This window comes from Poecile atricapillus, chromosome 9 (assembly GCF_030490865.1).
Source record: "Poecile atricapillus isolate bPoeAtr1 chromosome 9, bPoeAtr1.hap1, whole genome shotgun sequence".
Taxonomy (NCBI): Eukaryota; Metazoa; Chordata; class Aves; order Passeriformes; family Paridae; genus Poecile; species Poecile atricapillus.
This window is the reverse complement of record NC_081257.1, coordinates 19,678,559-19,702,528: the sequence shown is the minus strand read 5'-3', so window position 1 is coordinate 19,702,528 and position 23,970 is coordinate 19,678,559. Positions and strand designations below refer to the sequence as shown.

The 23,970-nt window shown below is 44.8% G+C and overlaps 1 protein-coding gene across 5 annotated transcripts in view; it reads right to left on the bottom strand.

Annotated features, from left to right (window-relative positions):
- The window catches only part of MITF (melanocyte inducing transcription factor), a 100,904-nt gene extending 77,594 nt beyond the window's left edge, over nt 1–23,310 (bottom strand). For 2 of the 5 annotated variants that reach the window (XM_058844739.1, XM_058844742.1), the window contains exon 1: nt 22,892–23,309. In XM_058844739.1, the coding sequence (XP_058700722.1) occupies nt 22,892–22,995 (104 nt within the window). In that variant the 5' untranslated portion in view covers nt 22,996–23,309. Of the gene's footprint in view, nt 1–15,349; nt 15,528–22,488; nt 22,626–22,891 lie in introns of those variants that run through there. The other 3 variants (XM_058844743.1, XM_058844738.1, XM_058844746.1) reach the window with 3 other exon arrangements.
- Between the last annotated feature and the right edge of the window lie 660 nt (nt 23,311–23,970).

Below are 23,970 nucleotides of genomic sequence, written 5' to 3'. Positions count from 1 at the left end.
GCACTGCACTGAAAATTTATATTCACGAACACGTGTTCCAAATGTTGTGAAAAAGATACTATTTTAAATCCTGATTTATGTAACCTGAAACATCTCTGAGAGCTCATGGAGGTATTTTCAATGCGTACCAAGGAGCAGCAGAGCCTGGTGGTCCCCAGCACAGCGAAGACTCAAACAAGAGCCAGCGGTGCAAGAGCAGGAGCCCTCAAGTTAGAATCACAGCAAAAAGCAGAGCAAAACCCCACCACCCACAGAAACAGGTTATACAATCACAGGCCCTAAACGTGGATGAAAACTAAGGCTTTAAAACTGGGGTTTTGCTGTTTAAACCGCTGTCACTTAGCACAGGGAACTGATCTTCAGCAAAACATTTAAGCAAATCCTCAATGTTCAGTATACCATGACATTCCATTTTCTGATTGTGCAGGAACATAGGATTCCCAGGCAAGCAATAAAGCCCTTAAGAGGCCAGCAGATGAAAATAATGTAGTGTAAGCCTCATGTGTGACAGTGAATAATACAGGGACTTCATCTGAAAACAATGAATCCCCAGTTTTATAGACAATTATATTGATCAAACTTCAGTACTTCTTTTATCTATCTTATTTCACTCTGCAAACTACTTTTGGTAGGGGAAAAGTTCATTACAGATGTTTTGTTCCCTTCTGTCATCAACCATGTTTTGAAGTCCTGCCATTTTATTTTTGGACACTCTGAGAAGCTGGGTAGAACAGCACACTCTCCCCAACACACTGACAGTGCCTCCAAAGGTAGAGCAAGGAGAAATCATGGCAAACTGCCCATTTTTGGTAACTCCTTTGTGGATAGGCCTCTAAGTGCCAAACAGAACTGGACCCCTGGATGCAGCTGTAAATAATTGCTGCCAAATGGAGTAAGACCATTCACCTCTAAACCAATAGCTGAAATCTCATCCAACAGCTGAGAATGGTCTCTGTGCTTGACAGCACCTGAAGATCACTGTGACACCTTCCTGCAGTTGTAAGTGAACATATGAGAGACTCAAAGTTTGAAACATTTTGGAGAGAGTAAGAAAGAGAGATAAAAAAAATAAAGCCTGAAAGTTGCAGGGACTCCAGAAAAACTGTTCTTTACTTGGTTAAACAGCCAAAAGCAGTATTAGATTGTACCACCCACACCAGTTTTGCTCATAGCCCCTTCCTCCTGGCTCTCAGGGGCCATATTCTGGTACCCATTTTGAAAAGCAGCCTCCCTCTTTAACCATCTTCTATTAAAATACTTTTTCTTAAAGCTGATGATACAGACAGGCCCTACAGTAGTCACAGAGAAGGTATTTTTTCCTGCTAAGCCATCCTCATGGCAACAGCCAGAAATACCCTTCAGTAACCCCTACGTGTCAACAAGCTCCATTCCAGCCTAGGCTGTTTGGTATAGCAGTTCTTTCACAAGTCTCTGGTGGGACTGTAAATTCTGGCAGTGTCAAATACATTTCCTTTTATTACAAAACCATTTTGAAGCCATCAGAAAGATTTCTCATTTGTAAACTAGCACTTCTATATTTAGGATGTTACTTGGATTACAGATTTATTTTTTCTTCCTGACACTGCAGAAATGGAGGAAAATAAAAGGCAGGAACACTAGCAGAGGCGAGCAGGCAACTTTTCAAATACTGGAAAAGGATTTAAGTTCTTGGAGAAGGGGACTGTTCCTCTGGATTTGAAGGAAAGGCCCAATTCCCAGCTCCCAGACAAAACACTGTCCCTGATCTCACCCCTCTGTAAAATGGAAACTCTTCCTCTGGCCAGGCTCACCTGCAATGTGACTTGTGGTTTGCTTCAGAAAGCAAAGGGTCAGGGTGTTACAGGAATGTGAAAACTTAAAGATTCATTGAGTATCCATCCAGTCAGGAGAGGACCACTCACTTGCACAACTCTCTATTTCTGCTCTGCTGAAAGCACAAACACAACCTACTGACCACACAGCCAAGCCAAGGGAAGCAGGTCCCCCTCACAAGGCATCTGCTCCCCAGAGACAGGAGCCTTTTAGAAACACTGGACTAAGCTGTTTTAACACATGCACTGAAGTACATCATGATATGGACTTTGTGAGGCAAATAAAACATGACAAACAGTTTGTGAAAGTACAGATTTCAGTTTTTCAGCTAAACTAAGACACTGGGTGAACAAGTCTCCTGTACTTGCAAGGATGAACACAGAACACAGCCTGGCGTGAGAGACTGCTACATAAATTTCCAATCAAACTAACAAACAAGACCGACAGGATAATGACTAATACTCCATGTAAAGCAAAACTCTTTCTTATGGGCTTGAGAGATTTTGGCGTCTTGGACTGGATTCTCCAAACTCAGAAGAGTTTGTTTTCACCAATTCTGAAATAACTGGCTCAATTCCTTTCTCAGGGTAAAGTATATTCAAGATTTTGATTCTTTGACTAGAACCTGCTCTGCTGCTAAAACTAACACCAAGGCCTACCCAAACGGCTTGGTACAAATAAACTGGGGGAGGGCTGCATACATTACTTCCCAGATCTCTGGATAGACTTTTTTGGGGGAGGAGGGCACTGTTCCAATAGTTTCTTAAAATTACGGCAGCAGAACAGAGTGTGAAGCTGGGTGGCAAGGAGCTGCCAACACATCAAGCACTTGCAATGATTCATTAGTCCACACTTTGACGAGTTGTTCCTGGGCTTGAAACAGGGAGCGAAAGAAGGAACGAGACATCCAACCTGACAGAGCTTGGCTGAGGGGTACCCAGACCCCAGCTGCTGGGCAAGTGCATGGGAGGGGCAGAGGCACATTCTGTCCTGTTCAGCACCCTGTCTCCAGGGGGAAAGGACACAAGACCACCTGCTCTCTGTGCTCTGCTCCCCTCCAGCATCCACAGTCATTAACTGAGGGACAGAGCAACCCCAGCCCAGCTGCCTTCAGTGGCTGGTTTGCCCATGAAACTCCCGATCTTTCTGAGCCTTCCAGTACAATCTACCTCCACAGCCTCCCAAACAACCAAATCCATGTGTTCACTACCTGTTTAAGCTGATTACTTTCCCTACAAGCCTGTATTATTTAATGTGTTTGCTTTTATTTTAATCCAGGTAGGTATCTCGTGAAATGATGGAAACGTGGTTTGCATCTTGAAGTGATATACATTAGCTGGTAGAGGAAAGAATAAACCAAGAGAGCAGCCACTGGCAAGGGACCACTTTGATGGTTGGCCACATTTGTATTCAATCATCATCTAGGATCTCTGCCTGTGTATTTTCTTTGAATGAAAACATTACTATAATTTCCTATTTATCGAACCCTAATCTCTGTTTTTCCTATTAAAGCTTTTTCCAGGCTTCCATCCTCCCTTTCCCCAGAGAAAGGGTCTTTGAAAAGTTTTTATCAAATTTAATGTGCAATTTAGCCTGCTCCAGCTATTTCCAGATGGCCTCCAGAGTGCTGAAGTTATGCACTCATGATTTTCCAATGGAGAAGAAATCAGTGGAAGCAAGACAGAATTTCCAAAGCAAGAACCTTGCAAGTACCTCAGGAATTACAATACTTCATTTCTTCTAATAAAATCACATGGAATTGGATCCAGTTAAGAGATACCAAACTCCCAATGACTTCACCCTTGTCTCCAACCCAAACAGCTTTTTCATGGAAAGAGAGCCACAGCACATGCAGGTATTCAGACTGCTGGCACACCTTACTGGAATCTCTTGCCTGAAAATCCAGCCATTAGCATATGGAAGAACTGGAGCAAGTGCTTCTATTTTTATCATGCACCATCTTTTCTGAGTTATAATGTTCTCTGCATTAAAGGTATTTGGCAAAAGACAAAAAAGACAGAAAATTGTGAATTAGGATTACAGCGCAGCGTTTAGCCTGGTCATCAGTATGATGGTACAGTTTTCTCTACAGAACCCTCATTCAAATTTTGTGCTGCACAGTACAAATATTCCCACAAGAGGAGCTCCTGAATAGCATTATCAAGCAGCTCTTATAGGACAGCCTGGAAAATCAGGAGACAAATGTGTCTCCACATTGCTGTCTAATACCAGAAGCATCAGTAAAGCAAATATTCTTCTGCTTTCATTACTATGGGTTTTGTCACAGCAGGCATTACTTCCTTGGCACGTCACACCTTACCTGAGACCCTACACCTGCCCAAGGCCCTGCTGCCATGGATCTCTGGGCTGTAAAGAACCACCACAAACACCCAAGGGGACAGGGTTGGGATGCAGAGTCCCAGGTTCCTAATGCTCGAGAAGGAAAGCTGGAGGCTGGTCACCAACAATGCCACATTTCTCCAACAACACCTGCTCAGTGCTTTACCCCACTTACAAAGGAAGATCCTCAAAGGTACTTCCAAGTCTATCTACCCAGACCAAGTCCATCAAGAGCTCTCTCCTGGGCAGGACACGGAGCAGGGTTCTGCCAGCAGCGAGGCAGTGGGTGCGCTAGGACTCCATCCCATCACGCTGACAGCTCTGCCTCATTGTTTCCCCCTGCAGCCATCTGCTTCTTGTGTCTTATTCTCAGATGGCAGCGCTGCTGTGAAGCAGCCCACCACCTCCCCTCATGCTCACACAGCACCTACCAGCAGCACGGGATGCTGCGTCCTGAGCAGGGACCCGAAGTGTTAGAGTAGAATAAGTCATAACACATGGAACTAAAGCTGTTTACAGAAGATGGTGGTGTTGGAGCTTCCCAGATATACTGCTGACAAAATAATATCACATTTCATCACAATCTCCCTGATGTGTGTCAACAGCAGAGGAGCCCTCTTCAACCAATACAGCTGAAAGCACCATGTATCAAAAGTGGTAGATCTATGTTCAAAGCTGCTGAGAAGAAACAAGGTTTATATTCTGATTAATTGTTCAGGGTGAAAATATGGGCTCTGACATAATGTAATAGCTATTTTGGCACAACTTTTGAGGAGCATGAGTAAGCAGCCTCTCCTAATTGATGTGCAGATCCTGGAGTGGGTAGTAACTGCATAATAGCTTCATGTTGTCTTCTGAAAGTTAACACAGATGTGAACCCTGTCAAACTAGTCCACAGTTACCAGCAGCAGCTACTCACTGGAAGAATTTAACCCCATTTCATGCTTTATCTACATTTTCTGTCTTCCATGGAAAACCGGTTCACACAGGACAACTTGGCCATCACAGCCTCAGTCAACACAAATGGCTCCAGGCCCGCGTGGTGGCAGGAGGACTCCAGCAGTCCATCAAAATCCCTTGGCTAAACAACTTCCCATCCAGCAGCAGAGCAGACAGGGCAGCCACATGTGTGGTTAGACAACAGCCAGCGTGTTCTAAGATGGTTTAGCTTAGTCTGTAGTCAGAGGGGTTAGTGTTAACCTGCATTACGTGGTATTTGCTATGAACCAGGACTTTGCACACAGATAACTCCTGCTGTAGAGCTGACAGCAGTAAATTATTACACAGAATTAACTCAACTATGCTTGAGCTGTAAGATGATTAGCTCGGTGAGCCTGTATTTTTAGGTCATGGTTCCTATGGAGTAAGCATAAAGCTCAAGAAGAGAGCCCTGGCAGGTTAACAGACCACTAGCATGTGCTTCTTGTTCATTTCAAAAATTTGGTATGTCAAGAATCAGACACAAAGCCCTCAAACTGGATTCATTGGTAAAGGTGTCACTGGCTCCAAGTGTGGTACTTGTCACAACTTTCTACTGGAATGCTGGTTTTAATACAGCAAAATTCAACTGCATACAAAGAAACAACCACAGGCCATCAACCATGCAACTCACACAAGACTTCTACCATGTTTTTGTAAGGTCAGCAACACGATTTTAAGTTCCATCCAACCCAGCATAACTGCAAATTGCCACAGCAGGAGGAGTCTGGCCCACAGTCTGATCCTCAATCCTCTCTTGGGTTGGGTCTTGTAACTGCATGGCCATAGCCCAAGTAAGTTCTGTCAGCAGATGGAAAACTTTCTTTTTGAGCATGTGTGGTCCCTTCTCATTGAATCAGTGAGATAAACCAACTCTCCTTACAGTCATTTAGCAGCCCAAATCCTTTTCAGCACTGGGCACAGCCATACCTTGCAGAGATCAGGTGTAGCACAAAACCCCACCCACATAGTGCAGAGTCCTTCTGACACGCGTGAGGTGAACTTTTACCCCACATTACTGCCTTGGAAATCAAGTAGCTAAGTAAGTGATAAGAAGATATTTTTTACCTTAAATCACTCAAATGATAGCAAAGACAAAGCCTCTGATTTCACATACCTAAGTTAGAGAGGAGATGGCTGGAAAAACACGAGCCTTCTGCATCTTTGCCTCCAGCATTTTCTGAAGTAGACAATGACAAGAATTGTAAAAGTGCACTTTCATGTGAGAATGCACATTACAGGCATAAGCATGATAGACAGCATTGCTCTGAAAATGTTCATGTTCTGAACTGGATCTGATACACAGTCTCTGGTTCCCATGCCAAAAAGAGATGTGTAATCAGCATTTTGTGCATGCAATGTCCAGTGTAAAAGGGGAAACCTGTGCTTTATCCTTGCAGTCATCCAAAACTCTTGGGCAGCAGAAACTGCAGTTTTCCAGGCCGTACCAGTACCTTATATCCAAAGATAAGTCAGGCTGTATGAACTGGTGTGATGCCAGCAGTCCAGCCCCAAAAAGTGCAGGACTTACCAGCTGGCACATACTCCACACATCATACATGCAATAAACTGACACTTTCTGAGGAAAATTAAACACATCTGTACTCAGTGCTGGGAGTGATTAAACAGTCACCTTGTCAAAGGAGCTGGGGACTTTTCTTTATAACATTTATGGCTGTGGTAGGATGTAAAATACAGGCACAGCAGCATGAAGAGTTATACCAACGAAATCACAGAGACCAGGCCAATTTGTGTGGAGCAACTCTGCTGCCTGCAGGTGCAATTCTCCTTCATGTACCACCTTCTGCGCCTTTCTCCAACAATAAACTGCAGAATATGCTGGAGTTGGGGTTCAGACTTCCATTAGAACAGAAAAGGGGATCTTCATCTTTATACACCTCTCCCAGCCCCTGCAAATGCCTCACACCTTCTGGTAGTTGTACAGTCACAGCCATCCCATGTCCAGATTTCAGGAAAAGCTGTACAGTAAAACCTCACTGCAACAAAAACTCAGTGTGCATCATGACAAATACCAGCTCCACTACTAACTCCCAATTTAATTCAGAACATCCCTTAACCTTGCAAATGCAGAGGCAAGACTGTGCCTTTAACACACTTCTCATTAAGAACTCAGCTCCCTGTAAACTGCATATAATCAAATTTCTGCACTATCCTGTTTCGGTTTCTCATTACTGCATATCTTTCATGTTTTAATTCACATGACATTAGATTTGCTGCACTAAATGAGCACCTTCTGAACTCCAGAATAAAATGGAGGTTAATTACTAAACCAGATTTTTAAGTGAGAGTAAAACTCTATTAATGCCTAAAGCAATGCTAAACTTGACAACTTAATTGAAGTTAAGCATTGCAGAGTTAAACTGCCCCAACAGCTTTACTCAAGCTGCAGCTCACACATTAAGACCTCCCAGGATGCCACATTTTATGCAGATGACAGGAGACAGGACTCCTGATCCAGAATCCTGTACTTGCAGCGAGCCACTCAAGTGACATTTTTTGATGGCTTTGTAAGCAGATGTCCAGACCTCTCCCTCACCTGCTTCCTCCACACCACTGAGCCTTGGGATAAGCATGGGGAGACAATGAAAAGCAAGGGATAAAATGAGCTCTCACTTCATGATAGAAGCAAAAACTGCTATCAAGATCTGCCAACATTCACATGCTGCTAATTCTGTCACCAAAGCATTGAACAGCTAACCATGCCATAAGTACCCTGAGAGTACAGCTAGTGCTGCTCACTGTTAACCATCCCCAGTCACTCTAATCTACATGAGAAAACCCGAAAGGATTGCATAAATGCTGGTATCATCCTCATCTAAAACTGTAAAGTAAGAAAGACCACTGAATCTACAGGGTCTTGTGTTCCTTTGGAGCTTCTAGATGGCATTAAGAAATCTTATCTCTTCCCCAAAAAATGCTGCTTTGGGAAATCACCTGTAACTTTCTGCTTATTTCTCAACAGTTATTGGAAATGAAAAAGGAACGAAGTCTGGGACAGTAAACATGGCTTCTTTTCTATACTTGATGTTTTGCTATTGCCAGTCAACTGCAATTATCCAAACATGTCAGAGCTGGAAAATACACAGAAATGAAGGCAGCCTCATAAAACACAGACTGGAGACTGAACATGGTCACCTTGATGGCTGATAGCAAGTAAATGAAGTGAGACTGCTATGGCAGGACACCGTGCTGTGCTCTTGCTTGCTATTCACAATGCCATTGAAGATTTTTATTTAATTGCTACACTTCATTTTACCCTGGAAGACATCTCCAAAATAAACTTTTCCAGTAATTCAAATAAAATTTTCTTTATGCTAAGGAACATGTTCTTTAAAATCCCCGGTTTGTTGGCCCCTGAAGCTGTCAAAAACAAATCTGCATGAAACTGAAGCATACTTCTACAGAGTGAAGACAAGATCAGCCCCAGCTAAGGATTAGATTCTCAATTCCATGTGATATGTATTTAATATAGCTTGGCCAAAGTGCATTGTATGCTGTCCTGATGAACAGCTACAGGTTACAGAAAGCCACTTTGCGCACAGCTCACCGAGGAACTGATTCTAGAATTATCCCAGAGCAAGAAACGGCCAAAGTTCATGTTTACTATTTTGGAAGTAATTTCAACTTCAGTGTATGAATTCATAGCAGACAAGTTAGTGCTGGTGCATCAAAGAACAGGAATATTTTAGTCAACAGCCTGGTGGAATTATTATACACGTTGAACAGTCCAGATAACATCGCGAGCGCTGAGCATCTGTCAAATGCTCTGCACAAACAACATCAAGGCACAGTTGTGCAGCACTGGGCACAACCTCTGCTCTGAGGCTGAACTGTTCATTAAATGCAAGGTTGTGTTGTAGGGTGCTTTGCATCCATCCACAATGGGTAATGGCAGAGCTAAAAACTAATCTGTGTCAAACAGGGCTGAATTAAAATGAGGAAGAAACCTTTTCATCCCTTGAGTCATGACTGAAGGATGCAGAAGTTCTGCCCACCAGCTCTTAAGCTTGAGCTGTACAATCCATTGTTTTTAGGGCAAAACCCAATAGTTTAGGTAAGAAATGCAGTCCCTTGTTTTACTTCAAAAGGCAAAGCTGAGGGAGTCCATCTTGTGTGCACTGTGACACAGAAGTCAGGAAACAGTTTATATCCAATTCAAAAAATAACCCAAAACTCAAGAAAAAAAAGCTCCACACTTTTTTCACTGTGAGGGTCATCAGTACTGGAAGAAGTCATCCAGAGAAGTTGTGAAGTCTCTATCTTTGGAGATACTCAAAAGCCAGCATGACATGGCTCTGAGCAGTGGAGCTGGACAAGCTGATCTGCAGAGGTGTCACCTCAGTGACTCAGAGTCTGTCTAGCCACTGGGAAAAGCTTCAGACTGTTGGAAATAACTGTATTCCAAACTTTCAGATCCTGCCCATGTGACACCCAGCTTCAGATCTGACAATATTGTGGCTGGCTTTGAGAACAATCCAGTTTTGGATCTAGAAATCTGTGGTCATATCGAGCTCCTTTTCCAGGGAAGGCACACGAGCACTCACTGTCACAGCAGGCAAACACTCATGTGGGGGCTGAAGGAACTGTTCTGTGATATAAGCATGTGCAGATCTAAATACTCATCTCAAACATTATCATCAGGACATCAGAAACTAAATGGGCAGTTAAGTCTTTCGGGGAAAAAAAAAGAAAAAAAGAAAAACCAGCTGATAGTGCTCATCCTCTGCTAAACAGACCATATTGAAATTCAGTTAATTCTGCATCTCATGTTGAAAAGATTATGAAATTATCTTTTTCTAGTGGGATTTTTCACTTTTCTAAGTAGTATTTCAATGAAAGTGGAACATATTAAAATCACAGTGTCAGGCTTGAAAGTACATCAGATTTAGGATCTTGCCATATGCTGAACACTCTTCTCCCAATCCAACAACACGGATTTGAGCTGAAACTGAAGCACAAATAGTCCTGGAGCAGCACAGCTCACATGCTTAAGGCTTGGTGGATCCCTCCTGTGTTTGTTACAGGCCTGGGGCTGCAACAAGATGAAACCAATGAGTACAAAACCAATTGGATTATTTAGGATTCTGAAATAAAGACTACACAGAAGTGTTGTACTGAACAAAGGTCTGATTGAGGCAGATCTTTAAACATATGCTTAACTTCAGCTGGCATTTAAGTCTGATCTCTTTCAAAGAAGCCTCATCCTGAACACTGGATGCTTTCTTAGCTTGCAGCTCCCACTACTCCAAGGATTAAAAGTACATTTAGGGGGGAGGACAGTCTGTGCAGGCATTTGTTCAGGAAAAATGCTTTTGGGACACACTATACATCATTTTAATATTACAATTACTTCTACAATGTCAAACAAGCCCAAATTCTAATTTTTTTAACTCCAGCACATCAGACACCTCCCTAAATTTTAACTCAAATTCTCATCTTCTAACAAGATGCCAGGAAACAGAAAAGAGCCTGTTCCCAAAAACTTTGATAAAATTCAGTTAAATTATCCAGATGGTTTTCATTCCACAGAAAATACAAAACAGCAGTCTGCAAAGCATAGCATTTTCTAAATACACAAAATAAAGAGAAAACAATGCACAAGTAGAAAGTGCAAATGCTGAGCCCATTATATTTTTGTTCCAGCAGAAATGCAGCATAATCAATACAATCTTGCAGTTCTAGAGGACCCATCTTTCTGCTGCCAGGGGTGCTCTGCAGCTGTAAGCACCACCAAATAAACTGCACACAGCTCAACCACTTATTTTTTCCTGTGCTACAAGCAGAAAGGAGGAACTGCATTCCCACCCACTTAACCTCCAAAACCCAGCATTCCCTACAGCACAAGAAGCCAGAGAGCACCTGCTGAACAACCTATGTACTTTGAATGACTCTGCAAGCAGCCAAATTTAGCAAATTTGCTATTTTCTCCAAAGCACAGCCTGATTCTGCAGCTCTTAAATACAGGGGAAACTGTCTTAGATTAAATAGTGATTTCAGATTTAGAATTTCAAGAGCTGTGAAAGTCCTTGCCACAGAAAATAAACCCACTGAGAAGAGATGAGGACAGATACTGCAATTTTCTGTGCTGTGCTATTTAATAAATCTCAAAGCAAAGGAATTAAATTACAGATAGGGAAACAAGCATCTATATAATTATATGACAACACCTGGAATCATTCAAATCCACCACCAGCAGAATCAGAAAACTGATCAGCAAGAGATGAACCACAAAAAAATCTCTCTGCAGTTAGAGATGGATATTCATCCCTTTTACATGGCATGTTACTAAAATGTTTCATAGCAACAGGGCAGCAGGGGATGGGACTGGTTATCACACAAACACCATCCTGCCCCCCAAAAATGAGAGAAAACAGGCCACTGAGCAAACTCAGTACTTAAAACTGAGTTTCTCAAAGGGGAAGAAATCCCTGAAGTATTTCTTTAGATCATGAGTGTGTTTTCTCAGGCAGAGCTGCTGGTTGTCCTCATCCCCAGCCCTGCTGAGCTGCAGCACAGTTCAGTGATGCTCTCGCAGTCCTTGGGGAGAGCAGGATCCTTCCAGCTCCCCTCTGTGCCTTCCTAAAACTTCCTAAACCAGCTCTTCAGGCTGCCCAGGAAAAGCTCTGAGGATGGAAACGGTGGGATCACCAGCTGGTAAAGCCACCATCAGGTGTCCCAGGTCAAAGCTCACTGCAAGAGCCACCTTTTCTCAGCAGCTTCCTTTCACAGAGCTGGTGCCCAGCACAAGCCTGAGCACAGCAGAGCAGCAGTCGGGAACACAGAATCACTGGACCTGTTCTTCTGCAGGTCTGTTCATAGTCTCAAGTGGAGCTGCAAGGCAAAAAGCCAAATGGGCCCCAGTTTCAAAGAGAAGTCCCTGAAGATCCCACCTGAGGAACACACGCCCCAGACAGGGCCAGAGACCACTGCAGGCACAGACAGGGAAACTTTGCCTTATGGACATTTTTGCACCCCTGCACAACTCTTACAAGCACCTTCATTAGAAAGGCTAAGTGAGGGATAATTATGACTCCTCCACAAAGGAGGACTGCTTTGGAAAGACAGCAATTACTGCCTGCTCAGGGGATCTCTTCCAGAAAGCAGGAGGCTGCTGTAAAGGTAGGGTGGCCAGCTCCTTGTAAAACATCTAAAAAGCTGCAAGGAAGACTCCCTCCCCAGCTCTGAAAACGTCCAGCAGCAGCACCAGGCCCCCTCCAGCCAGCCCTGGTTTTGTTGTAGGGGCAGCTCCAGCACCTTTGAGATCCTCTTTAAAGGCAGACCCATTTCACACTTTTCTACATTACTTGACACACTTGAAAAACACAAAGTCCTTGTTAGCCCACAGCATCTCCAGGGCTAACAGCCCATACAGCACAGTTTTGTACAGTATCAAAAGTTGCATTAGCTGGGAACCAAATTATCACTTGCACAGTAGTTTTGCAATTAGATTGAAACTGTAAATTGTGCAACAAGCTAAATTACAAAACAAGTTTGTGATACAGACATAATCTTAATTCAGCTCCTGCCCTACTCACTTTACCTCTTTGTAACTTGTTTCTACAGAGATTCAAACTCCTTTTGCTATACCACAAATAACTTCACATTCCTAAAAAATTAAGCACTCCTAAGAACTAGCGTATGTTTGTCGTCACTCTTAATATCCTTTGCCTGAAGCTTCTTCACCAACACACACCACTCTGAGAGGCCTTCTGGGCATCAGAGTCCATACCATCCTTCAACTTCCTTGCCTTCCTGCAACATTTCAGGATTCCTTCCCTTCATCCAACTCTCTCTGCCCCAAATATCACCACTCTTTGAGCAGGTCCCCCCACGTCATGCTGTGACCTCAACTACAGGGATCTGGACCTTTTAGCTGGAGCTGAAAGCCATCTAATTTCTGAGCACATCTTACTTGCTTCCTGGTAGAGCTGCTCCACTTTGTACAAGTAACTATTTTCTGCAGCAAAGTCAGAACAGCCCCATGCAAATATTCTCTCCCTTGTGTTACACCAAGTCACTCCTGCCCCTACCAGGCTCAAACAACACTATACAAGGTAAAATGGAGCAGCTTCTGCAAAAAAAAGACACCTCACAAAGCCCATGGTTTATTGGTCTGGGCACTTCCAAGGACGGCAGACACTTTCAATCCTGTCTCTTGAGTCACAGTCAGGACTGGAACTCTAAACTTCTACGTGCTGAGTGGACAAAGCTGGGGCAGGGGGATGTCATACTACCTGCTCTTCCTCATTTCTGTAAGAGCACACCTGCCCTGGGCACGTCACTCCAAGGAGGATTTAGCAACAGCTCCCCTGGACCCGACAGCCAGCTGGGAGAGACAGCGTTCAGCACCACCAGCAGCCTTCCCCGGCCAACTCAGGCATTCCCAAACTCCAGGCCAGCGTTCACCAGCCCACTTTGAAGCCACCCTCAGTTCTTTAAGGAACCCAGACACCCACCTCATGGGGCTTTTTTAAATTCCACTAGGCAACAGAACACATAAAAATGAGATGACGCAAGGCTAACCCCAAGTTCCCCTAATGAACCCAGCCCCAAGTGTCCGACAGGATGTGACAGGTGGAGGGGCAGGCGAGCCCAGCCGAGGATGAGGTCACAAAATGAGCAGTTTGCACAGCACACTACTAATCTTAAATTCCAAACTCATTATGCACAAGCCTAACAAACAAAGGAGCAGCTTAGCAGATTTACAATGTACCTTCTCCAAGGGTGGAATAATTATTTATCTGATAGCAACCTTCATGATACAACAGCAATAAATAAATAAATGATCCCAGCAACTCTTGTGAACTGTGCCTGTGGCTTCACTAGACAGACTGACAGCTGGAATGTGCCTTTAGCTGGCTGAGCTTGGGCAGTTGTAAATATTTGCTACAAATAAAATAAAGCTTGCTAGACTGAGCAGAAACCCAAACACAGTAGTTAATGGCATCCCAGGGGACACAGTGCAAGAGACCCACACCCCCCTGAACTCCTCCCAGTTTCCAATGAACAGCCCCTAATTTTTTTTCCCTTTGCTTTTCTCTAAGATCATCCCCTCCTGCATGTGTACACATGTCAATACCACTCTGATTTCATTCTCTCAAGTTGCAACTCTTATTCAGGCTGAAGTTCACAAACATTATAGAAAGGGTTTGTATTCCTAATTTGGCTTTACAGCTGCATATTACCATGCAGCGACACATCCAGAAAAAGCACTTCCAAAGTCATACTTTATACAAGCTTTCTCCTTTATTTAGATAAAAACCCAAAGAATCCTGAAAGGAAATAGTACATGTGCAGAAAACATGCTCAGCTAGGCTCTCCCACTCAGATCTCTCCTTTTTCACTTCCATGGCATTATTCCGACCTCCCAGTTTGAAGCTCCAGAACCACATGTTCCCCTTGCCCATATTCCCAATTTCTCACCATCTGACAGCTTCCAAAGTCTGCTCCCATCTTCTCACCCTGAAATAGTACCTCCAGCCCAAGTTTTCTAGCTGGCTGCTTCTCCTCCAGAAAGGATCACAGTAGTTCCTGTTTTATGTGTTTATATGTTACAAACAGGAGGGCTGGCAGTAAGATTAGTAACAATCACTGATTTCTCTAACCTCCATCCTACAAAGCATCCTTCACTTGGGACATTCTGGTTGTTCCCACTTCTTGTTACTTTTCTCCCACCTCCAGACCCCAATTCCCCTGCACTGTTTGATTCCCCTATTCCTCCAGTAGTTCCTGTTGTCACATATTTTCAAAGACAAGAGCTACCATCTCAGAATTTGGGTTACAGGCAAGCTTTAACAACACACTATATTATCATCATGCTGCTTTAAACTTATTACAACTGGCAAGATTCCAGCACCTAAATATCTCAGAGATTATCAACATCTTTCCAGGAACCCAAAATACCAATATTCACCTGGATTTTCTCAGAATTCACCCCAAATACATTCTTTAATATAACAGCAGGCCAAACCAGGCACACAATTCTTGCACACAAAGATTGCTTTTGAGGGTCTGAACAGACACAGACATCCTTCCAATCCTCCACAACTTCAGTGCTCTCTTCAGAAGCAGCCTCACAGGGTGGTCAGAGAAGACCCCCAGCATGCTCTCCCCAGCCACACCAGCCCAAACAGCAGGTTCAGGTGGGTTTATGCCCATTTTGTGCCAGAAAAGCAGCACAAAGGAAGGTGCAACGTACCTGTGAATCTAGATCAGTGTTTTTTGGGGAGCAGTTGAGGAGAATGAATCCAAGTCTTCCCAGAGGTGGCAGCTGCAGCATCGTCTCCAATGCAACCGTTTCCCTGAGCTGTAATATCCCTATGAAATACCAACTGCAGGACTGGGCTCCAGCCACCTGACACCACACCTGAGGTGCTCTAGAGCAAGAGAAAGAGGGTCTGAAAAAAAGGCACTTGTTTGTTCTTGATGCTCATTTCTGCAAGGAACACGGAATTCGTAAACCCCACATCTGCAAATGTACGTCTGCCTGCATTGTAAAGGAATAATCTTCATGGGAACTGATTTAAAAAAAAACTTGTTTACGGTTAGAGGCTGCTAATTACAACATTAAAATACTAGCCCGAACCCCACATTACACTTGCATTCTGTTTTACATAGCAGTACACGTAACAATCATCACAGCAAGCTGCTCTGTTGGCTCATGCTGGAAGAAGTAATTATATATCACAGCAACACAATTTTGCCCTTCAACCTGCCAGTCCAGTCCATGCAGCAGCTGCGAGCAGCAGGTCAGGGTGGGGGGAGCCTACAGAGTGTTTCTACATAATCACTTACCACTGAAGAAAAAAAAAAAAAGCTGAAAACCACCAGCCCCTGGCTTGCATGCTTGGCAGAAAGCTGCTAACACAAACATTACAGCAGCCCTTGCAGCAGGGATGTTACCAGAAAAAATGAGCTCAATCCAAAGGCACTGTTAGTGTTGAAGTATTAGCTGAGAGTTGTAGCACACGCCTTCCTGGGTAATTGTCACCATTTCTGTGCTTGTACCAGTGATGCCCACATTACCCTGTTTCACCTGGACACTGCTGTGACCTCTCTGAAACACTTATTCTCAGGTGAAGCCCACGGGCAACAGTGACTAAGGCCTATGCAAGTCACAAGCTGAATTTCTGGGCAAAGATACTGAGACAGAGCCTTTCAAAAGGCACCCCAAAACTGTGAGTGCCCAACCACAGCAAGCAGAGCCTCGGGGTGCCTAACACTGAAAACTGCACTTAACTTCTGCCTCAGGTGGACTGGAGAACAGGCTGACCTCTTCCCAGACTTTGGCTCCAGAGAACCTGAATATTTCCATCTTGACACTCAAAGCAGCATCAAGTTTTTCACAGCTGTTGCAGATAAAGCTATGGCATAGTTATATTGTGAATATGCAATAAAATTCATTTTCCTTCGCTGTTTTCTTTCCTCCAGTATGAAATGAAGTGTGAAACTACACACAAGCCACTAGTTGTGCTGTTACTGTTTAACTAGAGATTATTAAAAATAAATCATGACAGTTCTCGTATAATATGATAGTGATGCAACAGTTAACTGTCTAGCAAAATCTACCATGCCAGGCTGCTTAATCATGTTGTCTTTGTTTCAGCAAAAAGTTATATTAAAATACAGTGATTTTTTTAAAAAAACAAAAATGTTACAGCCTGTGTATTTCAAAAACTTTTTGAATCCAAAATAGAACGAGACAGACAATAATGGCCAAGAGCCTGACCAGCTTAATGGAAGTTGGACTCTCATTTTGTTCCCAACACTGAAACAGCAGATTGTTCACAGAAGACAATTAACAGCCAACACAGAATTTCAATTTTTTTTAGAAGAAAAGTAAACAGAAAATTACTCCTGTTTCATTTTCAAAGTCTTAAAAGCATCTTGCTTTTAAAAGCAAATGTAGAGAGGATGACAGCATCATTAAGCATCAGAACAGGTTTCTCCTGTACCCTCATTTTTAAACAGCTGTACTGATTTCTTCCCAATCAACTTTTAATCAGAGAACGTGGTTAAGAGACTGAATTTGCTTGTAAAATAGCACATCTGCAAATCTCTTCTGCTCTTGCTTCCCAGTTTTCTTCTAGATCCTGACCAGACTGTACAGCAGGAATTAGTCATGCTGCCTACCACCGTGCTGGAAAGGACCTCTGATACATTGCCCTAAGTGCTAAATAAAAACATACACAATGCACAAGAGGCTCTGCAATGACTTGTTAATGACAATGGCTAGGTTCACAGCAGCCCCACAAATTCTAAACCAGAAGCTTGTGAAATGACCTCCCACTCTACATGGGGAAATGAGCAGTACCAGGGGCAGCCCAGCTCTCCATCAGCAGGGCTCCACAGGCTTATTTTCAGCCTTTTAAGAGACAGGATCTATTGATTCAAATTATCACCTGGAATCTGTAAACCAACAGCAGCCAGCTAGGGAAGTTTCCTGCTCACCAGAAAAATATGGATTTATTTCAAGCAGAATGCATATGTACTTACACACAACTAATGCAGCCAGCAGGCTGATAAATAAAAAGCAAACACATGTGCTTGCTAAAAGATGCTCAGTCAGTGCAGCCAACCTCAAAATATCTGTGCCCTCTCTGATCAGCTTGGCAGTCACACAAAACCCTACCGAGGAAAGCAGGCCAGGGAAGCAAAAAGGTGACGCTCAATAGCTCGTATCAAAGCAAATGCTGAACTGAATTTCATGGGCTATTTCTGTTTCCTTGCTAAATAGCAAAGGCCTACTGCAAATAACAAAGTGAGAGTTTTGCAGGAGAGAAAAGGTCACCCAGGATCTCTCACCATGGAAAATGCTGCGCTACAGACAGGGAGCAGCACCAGTTCTCTGTGTAAAGAACTATACGGAAATACCACTTATTGTCTCCACATGTTTATACAACAGACACTCCAACAGCAGCCTTTCCTTTCAAGACTGTTTTCAAAAATAAAAGAAGTACAAAAAGATGTGGTGAGGGTTTCCTTCCCAGTGCAGCGAATTTGAGGTGCAGAATAAACATGGAATTATTGACTCACTCACAAAAATGTTACCGGAGAGATTTCAGAGACATACTTCTGGCTTAGCTCTACTCCCACTAACGTTGGTTCAGACTTTTACCACTGATTTCAGGCAGTGCTGGCCTACGTAGCACTTCCAGCTCAGCTATTATTACCTTTTAGTTTAAAATATGTAATGTTCCTCTGTAACAGACGGAAAAATATTTCAGGAACTTTTTAAATCTGTTCCTCCAAGATACATTTTTATTTTTTTTAATCACACTGAGACACGGTTCCTGGATGCAAGAACATGTGACCTGTTCTAAATAAAGGATATTTTCCACTTCTTGCACAACTGGAACAGATATAAGCAGTAGCTTGAACAAACTGCATTGCAGAACCCAACCAGAATATAAAACACTTGAATAAGATCCATAAATAGCAGTAATATGAAAAGACTACCTCCAATAAGGCACAAATTCAATGTTAAGCCTAATGTAATCAAGTTCAAATTCAATCACGCTGCAAAGTTCATTTACAAAATTAAATTTGATCATCTGCAGGCTAAGGCACTAGGGCACTTTAGAAGAGTCCTCTTTGGCTCCAGAGTAAGCACACATTTCAAAAATGTGTGTCTATTTGGTGAAATTAATATTTCCTCAACAATCATTGCGTATTAAAAGGGGAGCTTTAACTGAATCAAGACTTCAGTGTTGAGCACCAGATAAGAGGAAAAAACCAAAAAGGAACACTTTACAGAGGATCCTAACTGAAGAGAAATGAGGGACCAGATGATATAAGTAAAATACTGAAGGTTTGCACAAAGGAAAAGGTCTTCAGGAATGAGAAGAATTTTATAAAGACATCACTGCTTTAATAATGACAAACTCTACATCTCAATGTTATTGCTCATAAAACAAAAATAAGCTTCCTAAGAAACTACCATGCAAATTAAATGCATTTCCTAATATTTTCTTCCACGAAAAATACTTCAGTAACTACATAATTCGGGTGCTTTTTAACCAGTCTGAAAATATAGGCAACAGAAAAGGGCACAAATAGCAGTAATTTATCTGCAGGTTTTATTAAGAGCATGGCAGTAAATTACAACAGCTGACAATAATTTGCTGGTGCTTATAATGTCACACCAACCATCCAAATGGACACACACTGCAGACAACAAAAAAAATACAGAAAAAAATCAATTTGAAAGAGAAAGTTTTGCTGCATCTGCCACACCTGGCTTGGTTCAGAGTGCCCTATGCAATGGCAGGTTGTATAGCCTTTACCTCCAGATACCGCTTTGATATCCAAAATATTGCCAAATGATTTAAAGAATCCACATTTGTGATGTAACTCAAGCCTCCAGTGCCCTGCTGACTGCATGCAGACACGTCAGGATCTGTGTTTACTTTTGGTAATAAAACTCCATCGATTTCATTGTACACTGCTTGTACCAGGAAACAAACCTTATTTGCTTGTTCATTACATAAACACATACATATTTAAGTGTATGTACTTGTAGATTAAAACTATTATACTATGTGAATATGGCAGGAGAGGAATAAAATATGGATATGAGGGGGAAAAAATAGATCTCATTGTCTTACTGGGTAGCCTGAAAGCCCATTTTCCTCCCACAGACAAAAGTGACTCTGGAGAAACCAAAGCAACTGAAACATCATCTCAGTTTTCAAAGACGTTGGACCACGGCAAATTCCAGAGATCCCATGAATGCAGGTATTACTTTGCCCAAAAATCTAAGTTCTCATGAGTCAGGAGGGTTTGGGAAGTATGGGTTTGACTGATCTATCTCAGCCCCATGTATCCTCTCAATCCCCTGTGATTAAAGCTTTTGCTGGGCTTACATTTTAACTTGGCCTCTAGCATTCAATTGTGGCTTGGCCTAAGTTAGTACAGTATTTACTGCAAAAAGCTTTTATTATTGGACCCCTTGCGGCTTTGGATTGCAGACTTGAATTATGAAACAGGGATGGAGTAACTGCGAGGGCACAGCAGAGAGGAGAAATCTTTAACTGGATGTCACATATTGGAAAACGAGCAATCTGGGAGGAAGCAAATAGAGCTTCACTGAGAGGAGGACAGCAGTATCAGCAGGGCTGAGTTAAACTGGTCAACAAAACTGTTTCTTCTTGGTTCAGAGCACTGTCATTCTTACCTATTTCTGAGCAGGATAAAATTTTCTCTGTACTCACAATTTCAGCTGCTATGAGTAAGCCAAGGATGCTTCTCAACTCTTACGGTTAAAAAGATCAGAGAAAGCCCAGAATGTTGCTAGGAAATCAGCAGTTCTCACCAGGGAAAAGAGCAGATTGCTGTTTAGACTCAGCTCCTCACATCAGCTCTGGTTTGCTGGCTCCCCAGGCACCCTTCCAGAGCCAGGCTGCGGAGAGGGTAAGAAAGCAATTCCCATGGCCACAGTCCCACAACTACACCACGCTGACCTGCTGCTATTCCACTCACTGCTATGCAATTACTGCTGATTTACATCCACAAGAGAAAGCAGAAGGGTGATGCTGATACCCTCGATAATCATCAGTCAGACTGGTTCCAGGCCTGAGCAAAGCTGAAGGACTACAGAAGTCCTCTGAGATACGATCGTGAAACAAACAGGTTTGTGAGCAACTTCTGCCTCCTGTTATCATCAAGTTTTATCAGCCTGGCTTCAGGGACAGGTTTATATGGACCTGCCAGGGCCCCTGACTCCTTTGCATCTTCATCTCCCACAATACCAGGAAGACAGCCGAGACTCTCCCTCGAGGTACGAGCTGTACGTGAGCTGGGCAGGCTCCACACTGAGGTTAACATGTCAGTTCACTATCTGCCAGAAAAACCATGGATTGTTAATTCCACCCTCGGGGCTCCCTCTTCCCATACACATGGGTACTTGTGGAGAGACACAAGGCAGACTGGGACAAGCTGGTCACTCCTCCAAAAAGCTGTCCTGGAAACATCAGGACAGATGGTCTGAGGCACCACCAGGATGTCAGAATGACAGACCCCTTTAAACCCAAAGGGTGGGCAGTTCTGTCTCTGCAGGAATACCAGATGAACTGGGGAAATCCACCCCAGGGAAGTTTGAAGTGACAACATTTAGAAGCCAGTAAAACACTCCAGTGCTTCATTAGAGAGTTTATTCACTTCTCCCTAAGAAATACAAGGCTGCATTTGGGTCCCAAAGCTTCAAGACACAGGAACTCAAAGCAGTTGCAGCATCTGTGCAAGGTCAAACACAGACCTGCCACCTAAGCTCCAGTGCAGACCTGCTATGCATGCTCACACCAGGAAAGCACACACAAACTGCTGACTCCAGAGAGGACAACCACAAAGGGACAACTCCTGCACACCAGTTAGGACATGCAGCTGGTACAAACAGGGCTACTGGGCCACAGCACAGGAGTCATGACTGCTGCACTCCACTGGCAACACAAGCACTAAACCCAAAGCCCTGTGTGCCTCTCAGCTGCCTCCATCACAGCAGGAACCCATCAGCGCTGGTGAACCCCATCTGCTCTGCACATTAGCCTGGCTCTCAGATAATTACCTGGGTAATGGCAATTTCCCTGCATAACCTTAGGGAGCAAAGGAGTTCTGGTAACTTCAGTTTGTTTGGATGGCCTGTCAGGCTGTACATCACCACCACAATGTGTACCATTCCTGAGCCATACCAGGGGTTCAGGGTGAAGCAGGGCTGCCGCGAAAACAGGCCACAGGAGGTGGCCCCACATCTGTCAGCCCTTGTGACAGCAACAGAATTTTTAATGCCTTTTACTACAAACCTTCAGTGTTTCTGAAACATTCAGAAAATGATCAAAAAGTCATTTATTTACTTTCAAGTCTGACAGGCTGTACAATCCAAACTCATTCTAGTACTTATTTTTTTTAATATTTACATTCTTATCTATTTTTCCATTACACACAGATGTACGAAGAGCAGCTTTCAAAACTAAAATGTGAATACAGAGACAGGCTAACAACAGACCTCATTATAAACACGATACACTTGCAGCAATGACCTTATATTCAGCAGAGTGCTGCTAAGGAGAGTGTTGAGGTGAGATGGAGGGTTCCTTGAATGAAAAAACAGAGGGAGAAACGTGCCATAGCAGACAAGGTGGATGCTCAAGGCGCGGGAGAGCACTGACTTTCTTCTTCCAGCAGTAGGACGGACAACGGGACGCTAACAGCCCACAAGGGAGGGAAACACATACAGACCGCCTTATTTCTCTTTACAGAGCGTATCTACGCGATGCAGCCGCTCCAGATAAGCAAACAGAGTCTATTTCAAGGAAAAACCACTCTAGGAAGAAAGTGACCTACCTAGCAAAAGTTTCCAGTCCCCAAGCAACTGCAAGTAACAAACCCGCTCTCAGGCTCAAAAAAAAAAAACCAAACAAAACGAAACTACCGCACAATCAAGAGCAACCTTAGATGCTACAAGACCTTGCAGCTGCTGCAAGCCCCTCCGCAGCTCCGCGCCCGGGGCGGGGGGCTCGGCAGCGGCGCTCACCGGGGCAGGCGCGGCCCCGGCCTCGCCCCCGCTCCCGGCGGGGCTGCCCCGGGTGACAGCCGGGCCCGCACGGCCAACAATGCCCTTTACATAACGCGGGCCCGGCCCGCCCTCCGCCAACAACGCCGCTATTATGGCAGGAGCGCCCGGCTGCGCAGCGGCGGCCCCGGGGATGCTCCGCGCCCGGCCGGGACCCGCGCCCCGCGCCCCCACCTGCTCTTGAGGGGCTGGCTCTTCAGCTCGTAGTACGTCTTGGGCTCCTCGTGGAACTCCTCGCCCACCTCGAAGTCCGGCACGATCCCCGACTCCGCCTGCATCGTCGCCGCGGCCGCTGCGAGAGGGAGAGACGGGAGGTTACGGCTGCGGCGCCGAGCGAGCCCCGCCGCGCCGCCCGCCCCGCTCCGCTCCGCTCCGCCGGCTGGGCTCACACACAGCGCCGCCCGCCCCGCCTGGGACTTGTAGTCCGCCCCGGGGCCGGCCCGGCCGCCTCCGCCCGCCGCGCACTACAAGTCCCGCCGCGCCGCGCCGGGAGGGCCGGGCCGGGCCGGGCCGCCGCTGTCAGCCCGAGCGCGGGGCCGCCCGCCCCGTCCATCCCGCCCATTCCCGGCCCATTCCCGGCCCATTCCCGCTCCCGGCCCGGCCGTGCGCGCCACCTGCCGCCCCCTCCCTGCGCCGCCCCGCCCCCGCCGTGACGTCACGCGGCTCTGACGGCACAGGTGCTGCGCGTGACGTCACGCTGCCCGCAGACCCCCCCGGCCGGGGCTTCGGCCTCCGCAAAGCGCTGCGCGTGTCCCCGAAATCACAGAATAATGGCATGGTTTGGGGCCCAGGGGACCTTTAAAGCCCGTCTATCCATGTGTCTGCCATGGGCAGAGACATCTTCCGCTATCCCAGGCTGCTCCGGCCAGCCTGCCCTTGGACACTTCCAGCGATGCAGCAGCCACAGCTTCTCTGTGCCAGGGCCTCATCACCCTCACAGCAAAGAATTTCCTCCTCATATACAGTATAAACCTGCTCTCTGTGGTTTTGAATCCGTTCTCCCTTGTTCTGTCACCACAGGCTCTTGTGAGAAGTTCCTCTCTGTCTTTCTTGTAGGCTCCCTTCAGGGAGGGATCAGCACAGAGGGTTCTTCATTTCCCCTTGGGGATGTCCGGCACAGGCAGCAGGTGCAAACAGCATCCCTGCACTGCAAACAGCATCCCTGCACTGCAAACAGCATCCCTGCACTGCAAACAGCATCCCTGCACTGCAAACAGCATCCCTGCACTGCAAACAGCATCCCTGCACTGCAA